The sequence below is a fragment of the Dermacentor silvarum genome, chromosome 3 (assembly GCF_013339745.2).
Source record: "Dermacentor silvarum isolate Dsil-2018 chromosome 3, BIME_Dsil_1.4, whole genome shotgun sequence".
NCBI classification, from domain to species: Eukaryota; Metazoa; Arthropoda; class Arachnida; order Ixodida; family Ixodidae; genus Dermacentor; species Dermacentor silvarum.
Genome location: NC_051156.1, coordinates 233,347,886 through 233,356,565, shown reverse-complemented (window position 1 = coordinate 233,356,565; position 8,680 = coordinate 233,347,886). Strand labels below are relative to the sequence as shown.

At 48.4% G+C, this 8,680-nt stretch overlaps 1 protein-coding gene across 1 annotated transcript; it reads left to right on the top strand.

Annotated features, from left to right (window-relative positions):
• Positions 1-4,726: 4,726 nt before the first annotated feature.
• Positions 4,727-8,375, top strand: LOC119445266 (THAP domain-containing protein 1-like). Its single transcript, XM_049664948.1, has 4 exons — positions 4,727-5,039; positions 5,422-6,132; positions 7,303-7,399; positions 8,368-8,375. Exons 1-4 carry the CDS (start codon positions 4,887-4,889, stop codon positions 8,373-8,375), a joined length of 969 nt encoding a protein of 322 aa, XP_049520905.1. The 5' UTR covers positions 4,727-4,886.
• Positions 8,376-8,680: the final 305 nt, after the last annotated feature.

Below are 8,680 nucleotides of genomic sequence, written 5' to 3'. Positions count from 1 at the left end.
TCAACATAAAGGAAGCGCTGTCTGAGGCAGGGCAAAGCATAAATGGCCGCTTGGTGAAATAATGCGGTAAAATGAAATCTGTTCAAACAAACCTTCATGCCAGGACGGAAATGGTACGAGAACAGCATCACGGGTGGCCGCGGATCAGACCAGCACTCATGTAGTACGGCCGGCAGAAGACTATCGTCTTTCGACGACATTTGCAGCGAAGCACACAGATACGCGGCAATTTTTTTTACCCAGCATACAGAAGAATGTTAAGAATATTAACGTTTCCTCGTACTTCCGAATAATGCCGTTAATGTCTTCACCAACAGGTGCGGAAGCAATATTTGATCCCTCGCCCAGAACTCACCATGACCGCAGCCGTGTAAATGTCATAGAACATATCATCCACGACCGTGTTATACTTTTTCCGTTCAAATCAAAAACGATAGATTAAGCACCCATGAAGAAATTGATAAAGTAAATGACTCCGTCAAGGCTCACTATGACTGAACGCCAGAGTGAATTAGAAAATTTCGACACAACTTACTTATAATTGCACACACGTCGATGGGACTCTGAAAACTTTTTTCCTTACGTTTTTGTGATAAGCGCGAGCAGTGGCAACAAGTACGTATAGCTAAACGCTTCATTCATGGTACTCGAGATAAACCATGGTTCGCCAGTGACTACGATGTTCTATTTAAACCAGAAAAAAGAAAGCGGCAGAACCAATACGACTGTCGATGGTAGTGCGTTAGCATCGAAATAAAAAGTTGTCGCAGTTTCACCTGAAAGGCGAAGCATCAATTGCGATAGCAAATTTGTAGAGAGCTATATGGAGTAATGATATTAGCTTTATCAGCTGTATAAACTTGGACATGCAGCAGCACCGGCAACACGCAGAACTGTTGTCGACGCCGTCGGCGTTTTGCCCGCGTTCGCACAAAATGCGTACGGCGTTGGTGACTGTTGCCGGAGCCTCTGATATAAATAGGCACTTGATGCCGCAGCTAAACGTCGCCTCCCTTCCCTCCCCCTCCCCCCCCCTCCCCGCCACGGCCTTTCGCGCGTCGGAAGAAGACGCGTTTGTTCTACATATATGGTGATTGTAAAGGAGGAAAGAGACGCCTACTTCTGCAGCCCTTAAGGGAGCACGGCGCAGAACGCGCGTTTTTTCTTCGCCGTGCGTTCACTCCCTGTGAAAGCGTGCGTCCCTCGCGCCCTTTCACTCGCACATACAGCGTTCGGCGCGCGGCGACGATTTCATCTCCACTGACGTCATACGGAACCTCACGGCGACGGCTACGGCGACGACGACGGCGACGGCAGAAATCTGCTTTGGAGTGTCCATATAATTGCTATCGCAATAATATAGCGATACAACGCATTACCACCGTCGAAATGAGTTATGTATGACGCGTGTACTGCAGCGGGAATCCTTTTTAGTGATTCTCTAAGAACACTTGGCGCCATCTAGAGCCGCCGCCGCGCAGCCAGCGCATGGCCTCCGAAATGCACGGCGAACCAGTCCGTGCGAACGCTGACAAACGTGTCATACGGCGATTGGGTTCCTGTCTAGCACTAATTTTTAGGACACGCTGCGCCATCTAGTGACAATGCGGAGAAGTCTACACGTGGCCTCCGAGACGGGAAGCGTGGTGCGCTGGTGCCTGCGAACGCTGAGAATTGTTCCCGAGCTTGCCGTACATCCAGTGCCACGTACTCAGTGACCTAAGTTGGCGAGAGGCTCACTGAACAGTGGCACAGACCCAGTGCATTCAGAGCTCACTAAAACGTTGGCGTGAAAGGCGTTCGTTGAAAAGCAGCACATACCCAGTGCATTTGGGGCAGGGCTGGGCAAAGATACTTTGCAATTGTATCATGATACAATATACTCGGGCAAAAAGTATTTGAGATACAGATGCAAGGCACTACAGCAATTGTTGTATCCAATGTGAAACCTTCCATTTGTATCTAAAGGTACTTCGATACGCTCCCAAATTTCTTATCATAGATATATACAGTTTAATGCAACAGCAAACGCGTATGCACAAAAATGTTTGCTTGGAAATTTCTTAGCTATGACCAACCTTGTTTCCTTTGAATGAAATTTCTGTTAGTATCTCAAAAGTTTTGTCTTTATTGCACAAAGTACCATATTTTCATTCCAAAACAATTTATTTGGGTTGCTTTAGCTGCTCAACATGAAAGCTCTTTATATGCTGCGCTATGAGTGGTTTTTGTTTGTCGCTTTTGTAACTGATGGGAGTCGCTGCTCTGCTTGCCGACCACTAGCGGGTCGCCATCTTATTACAAAAACGTCAATGAGAAGCCTCTGCACGATGGTGCAAATACGGTTGTCGAGTTTGACAATGTTCGTATACCTATTACCGTTTACGCCATGCCGGATCACTGGATAGGTGTGCAGCAGCTACAACGCTGGTAACGACTTTTTATTGCGATAGCAATTATATGGACACTCCAAAGCAGATTTCTGCCGTCGGCGTCGCCGTTGCCGTCGCCGTCGCCGTGAGGTTCCGTATGACGTCAATGGAGATGAAATCGTCGCCGCGCGCCGCCGAACGCTGTATGTGCGAGTGAAAGGGCGCGAGGGACGCGCGCTTTCACGGGGAGTGAACGCACGGCGGAGAACAAACGCGCGTTCTGCGCCGTGCTCCCTTAAGGGCTGCAGAATTAAGCGTCTATTTCCTCCTTTACAATCACCATATATGTAGAGCAAACGCGACTTCTTCAGACACGCGAAAGGCAGTGGGGGGGGGGCGACATTTAGCTGCGGCACAAAATGCCTATTTATACAAAAACGTTGTGAGGCGAGAAGGTGGTAGAGACTTCCGACGCTGCTCGACGAGTGTCCCGTTCTGATCTCGTCGAAAACCTCCGAGGGCGTCGATGCATTTTTATTGCGATAGCAATTATATGGACACTCCAAAGCAGATTTCTGCCGTCGGCGTCGCCGTCGCCGTTGCCGTCGCCGTCGCCGTCGCCGTGAGGTTCCGTATGACGTCGATGGAGATGAATTCGTCGCCGCGCGCCGCCGAACGCTGTGTGTGCGAGTGAAAGGGCGCGAGGGACGCGCGCTTTCACGGGGAGTGAACGCACGGCAGAGAACAAACGCGCGTTCTGCGCCGCGCTCGCTTAAGGGCTGCAGAAGTAGGCGTCTCTTTCCTCCTTTACAATCACCATATATGTAGAGCAAACGCGCCTTCTTCCGACGCGCGAGAGGCCGTGGGGGAGGGGGGGGAGAGGGAGGAAAGGGAGGCGACGTTTAGCTGCGGCACCAAGTGCCTATTTATATCAGAGGCTCCGGCAACAGTCACCAACGCCGCACGCATTTTGTGCGAACACGAGCAAAACGCCGACGGCGTCGACAACAGTTCTGCGTGTTGCCGGTGCTGCTGCATGTCCAAGTTTATACAGCTGATAAAGCTACTATCATTACTCCGTATAGCTCTCTACAAATTTGCAATCGCAATTGATGCTTCGCCTTTCAGGTGAAACTGCGACAACTTTTTACCAGCAAACGGTGGCAGGGAACGCTATGCACGAAAGTTTCTAGTTCTTTTTTTTACCATTCTAAAGGGTGAAGCCGCATCAACACCGGCAGACCTCAAACGGCAGCTGGAAAGAGGGTTTGGGTAGGAGTTTCCGCGTAACAGATTTATGTTTTATTGCGATAGCAGTTATATAGACACTCCAAAGCGGATTTCTGCCGTCGCCGTCGCCGTCGCCGTGAGGTTCCGTATGACGTCAACGGCGATGAAATCGTCGCCGCGCTCCGGACGCTGTATGTGCGAGTGAAAGCGCGCGAGGGACGCGCGCTTTCACGGGAAGCGAACGCACGTCGCAGAGCAAACGAGCGTTCTGCGCCGTGCTCCCCCGAAGGGCTGCGTCTCTTTCCTCCGTTACAATCACCATATATAGAGAGCAAACGCGACTTCTTCCGTGGCGCGAAATGCCGTGGGGGACGGGAGGCGACGTTTAGCTGCAGCACCAAATGCGTATTTATATAAAAACGATGCGAGGCGAGAAGGTGGGTAAGATTTCCGACGCTGCTCGACGAGCGTCCCATTCTGATCTCGTCAAAAACTTCCGAGCCGCCCCCAGAGGCACCGGCAACAGTCACCAACGCCGCGCGCGTTCGGTGCGAACGAGGGAAAAACACCGACGGCGTCGACAACAGTTCTGCGCGTTGCTGGTGCTGCTGCATGTCCAAGTTTATACAGCTGATAAAACCACTATCCTTACTCCGTATAGCTCTCTACTAATTTGCTATCGCAATTGTTGCTTTGCCTTTCGGGCGAAACTGCGACATTTTTTTAATCGCAGAATAAAGTGATTTCTCTCTCTCTCTCTCTCCAAGCCGCCCCCAGAGGCTCCGGCAACAGTCACCAACGCCGCGCGCGTTTTGTGCGAACGCGGGCAAAACGCCGACGTCGTCGACAACAGTTCTGTGTGTTGCCGGTGCTGCTTCATGTCCAAGTTTGTAAAGCTTATAAAACTACTATCCTTACTCCGTATAGCTCTCTACAAGTTTGCTATCGCAATTGATGCTTCGCCTTTCGGGGGAAACTGCGACAACTTTTTTTTTTGTGCATCGTGTATACAGAGAGCCATGGAGGAAGGAAACCCAGGAGAGGCCCCGGCCAGCCAACACCTCCTAGAAAGCTTTTCAAGCCTGCGCCCTGCAATATGACGTCAGTTCCGGCCGGCCGACACTTGCTGAAGCCGCATCGGCAGCGTCATGAATCTGCCACCGTCTTTCACGTTTTCCGCGCAGCGCGGGCCGGTTTGGTGGCACGGCGCTGTCACATTTGTCGTTTCCCGTTGTTGTTTTGCGGCAATTTTGTTTTCGTGTGTGATGTTCAAGTGATACCACAATGCCAAATAAGTGTTGTGTACCGGGGTGCACCGGCAACTACAAGACGGGAAAGAAGATACAAGTGTTTTCTTTCCCTAAAGACTGCGACACTCTCAAGAAGTGGTTACGCGCCATTCCTAGGAAGGATTTTGTTCCCACTTCGTGCACTAAGGTAAGCATTTGTGATTCTCCTGTTGTCAGCTCCTCGTTGCTTGTACAGGTAGAAGCTATATGAAAAAAAGAAACCAAAAAAAAAAAAAAACACCGGAGTGTGTGGCCGCCGCGCCTCGCGAAGCGCTGCCGCCAAGAGCCGATGAGAATCTGCGATAAAAGCACGTTCGCAGCAAGCCATCGCGGCCGGCTGCTCTTTCCGCACATCCGCCTGGTGCCGTGCATTCCTGCCAGTTGTCGGTGGCAGCGCTTCGTGAAGCGCGGTGGACGCACGCTCCCGTGTTTCCTTTCATATTGCTTCTACATGTACTTGCACTACATCTACAAGTTACTTTAACAAGTGGCTTCTCGGACGTTCACGAAACGTTTGTTCGTTTGTGCAGGTGTGCGCGGATCATTTTGACGCTTCATGCATCGAGAGGACGACATCGTACACGGATCCAAGGACAGGAAAAGTTATTGAAGTCGGATTGCCAGTACCGCGGTTGCGTCCTGGATCTGTGCCAACAGTATTTCCCGGCTGTCCATCCTACCTTTCAGTACCACACAACAGCACGAGAGAAACACCTGATGCCAAGAGGAGCCGACAAGAAGCTTCCCAACTCGCTCGTGCTGTCGAAGAATCACTGGCGTCATATGAAGTGGAGCAGGAGAGAGACCGTTTTTCGTCCCTCGAAGAACTAAAGGCTCGCCTGCAAGTGGTATCAGTGTCGGCGAAGTGGACTGTGATTCATAAAGAAGAGTGCTCGATGTTTTTGAACATTACAGACTATCGTGAACCTTGGTTGAATGCGTCATTGACCGTGTTTGAAAACCTTAAAGTCTTTGCCTGCTATCAAGGATCTCAAATTAAGAACCTTGGTAGCACTGTTGTACCGGACTCAGTTCAAAAAGTAAGTTCCTTGTTGGAAATTTTGAACAACCTGTGCATGCTGTCTGAGGGGCGCTGCAGTTCTCGCCACCTGTCTCTTGCAATACATTCCCTTCTAGACAAATTGGAAGGTAGCATTAATGAAGACAAGAAAGGGGTGGTAAACTTTATGAAGGAACAGCTAGTACTGCTTTCTGCAGGACGTATTCAGTACAGCGCACAGGTAATGGTGTTAGCATGCATCTTGCACACAATATCACCTCATGCCTACAAGTTTCTGAGAAGAACAAGTACATTAACCATGCCCCATCCAAGTACTATTAGAAATGTATGCACATCTGTTCAAGTGCGCCCAGAAATTGATTCTTGTGATGCCACTTTCCTTCAGTATGTTTCCGAGAGATTCAAACATCTGCAGCCACATGAACACACTGTGACGCTGATGCTTGACGAAATTCATATCAAGCCTTGTTTTGATTACAAGGGTGGGAACATATGTGGTGCAGCAGTCAATTCCAACGAAGCAGCCACATCAGTGCACGTATTTATGATACAAAGTCTGCTGAGCGCATTCAAGGAGGTGGCACACATTCTTCCAGTAAAAACCTTACAGGGTGATGACCTTCATGCCATGCTGAAGAACGTGATCTTGAGATTAGAAGAGATTGGATACAGGGTCATAGCCGTTGTCTGTGACAATAACTCACTAAACCGGAAGGCAATGAAGATGTTTCTGCCAAAGCCAAAGCTTAGCCCTGTTTATCCACATCCGGCAGACCCAGCTCGACCATTATTTTACGTGGTAGATGCTGTGCATCTCTTCAAATGCATAAGGAATAACTGGCTCAACCAGAAAAATGCTGGGACTTGCTTTTTCTACCCACGCTTTGACCTTTCGAACAATGATGTTCGTCCTGAATGCAAAATGACTGCCTCATTTAAGCATTTGAGAGATTTACATAAAGAGGAGTCATCGCTGCTGCTAAAGTCTGGGTATGGCTTGACATCAAAAGCTCTTAATCCGAGCAACTTGGAACGACAAAACGTCAAACTGGTACTGCAGGTTTTTAATCCGCACGTAGCCGAAGCCCTGGCAGCTCGCAGTGGTAAAGCTGAATTTCAACATGCGGCAGCAACAGCTGATTTCATGAAAGTAATTATTCGCTGGTGGAGTATTGTCAATGTAAAGACACCAAGTAAAGGCTTCCATCACCGTAATGTTTACGAAGAGCCCATGTCACACCATACAGGTGACCCAAAAGTAGCTTTTCTGAGTGCTTTTATTACATGGCTCGACGCGTGGGAATTTTATATGCACGATACCGGGGTACTTACCCAGGAGACACTGAGTGCCCTGAGGCTCTCTGCTCAATCCTTTTTGGAATTGGCAAAGTACTGCATTAATGAGCTTCACTTCAAGTACATCCTACTAGGGAAAGTCCAGACGGATTCCCTCGAGAGTCGTTTCGGACAGTACAGGCAGATGGCTGGTGGGCAGTACCACATATCTGTTCGGCAGCTTTGTGAAACAGAGGGCAGGATTCGCCTTCAAAATGTTCTTCCAAACATGAGCAGTGATGACCTCAGAGGCATAGAAGAGATAAACAGTGTCAGAGATGCGGCAACATCTTTTAATGTTCATGTTAGCGAGGCTGACCTTGATGAGCTCAGAGCACAAATGCCAGTTATTGGTTATGTTGGCGGGTATTGTGCACATGCTGCAATGAAAGTTCTCAAGTGCAAAAGCTGCCGAGGGCACTTGGTCGTTACTGGAAATGAGACCGAAACGGAAGAGGACATCCATTCCTTAATCACACAACTGGACCGAGGTGGCTGGCCTCAAATTTCCCTCTGCCCTTGTGATCACAATAGTCATGCACACGGAGGTTGTCGTTACAAAGCTTATGGCACAAAGTACCTCCACACAGTTTCTCCATGGGCCGAACCAAAGGAATGTTGTTCGGCAACTGACACTGGACTCTCTGCCAAAGCTTGAGGACATAGATGCATGTGAAAATGGGCACACCTACGAGCTCCTTGTCACATTGGTTGCAAACTGTGCAGCAAACATAATGCTTAACAACTTGAGCAAGCAAAGGAACGATCTTCTACGCATTGGGAAAGGACAGAATTCAAAAAACAGAAAAGCCCAAATCTTTCAAGCAAAGTAATCTTCCACACGTCGTGTTCTGAATTTATTCGTGTCAAATTGCACTGGGTGTATTTTATTTTGCAGTCCGGACGTGATTTCTTTTCGCACACTTCTGCCTGTTGTAGTGCAATGAGCCTTGTTTTCTGTTTATGCATCTTTTCTAGCCCTCAGTTTAAATGGCAGTACATAGCTTTTAAATCTGTTTTTACGTGTTCTTGGCATTTCAATGTGATGTGCTCTTTTTCTCATCGAACTGCCCGAGTGCCTGCTGTGGTAGTTGAATGACCCATTTTTGGTACCTTGCAGCTGTGTAAGATTTTCTTTAGCACTTTGCATGCAGATACAGTATTGTGTAATGTGATTTGTGTGTTGGGATTCCTTGGACATGCCTCTACCTGTAGCAGTACAATAAGTTTGTTTTGTTTGTGTCACTTATTCATCCTACTGTAGTCCACAATTTAGTCACCAGTGTGTTTTATGTATTTTGATTTTTTGGCATGTCTTTGAATCTACAATGCAATGTGTTCTGTGTTATGCTATTGAAGTGAAGCCTCCTACTGTGATAAGTGAATAGTATATTTTCCTTGAACCTACAATTTAGATGGGAGTATGCTTTTGA

What these genes read in the sequence shown, in the direction of transcription:
- LOC119445266 (XM_049664948.1), top strand. Translation starts at nt 4,887, where the DNA reads ATGCCAAATAAGTGTTGTGTACCGGGGTGCACCGGCAACTACAAGACG. An exon ending in TTCCCACTTCGTGCACTAAG is followed by an intron (nt 5,040 to 5,421) that starts GTAAGCATTTGT and finishes TCGTTTGTGCAG; the next exon opens with GTGTGCGCGGATCATTTTGA. An exon ending in GTATTCAGTACAGCGCACAG is followed by an intron (nt 6,133 to 7,302) that starts GTAATGGTGTTA and finishes GAATTGGCAAAG; the next exon opens with TACTGCATTAATGAGCTTCA.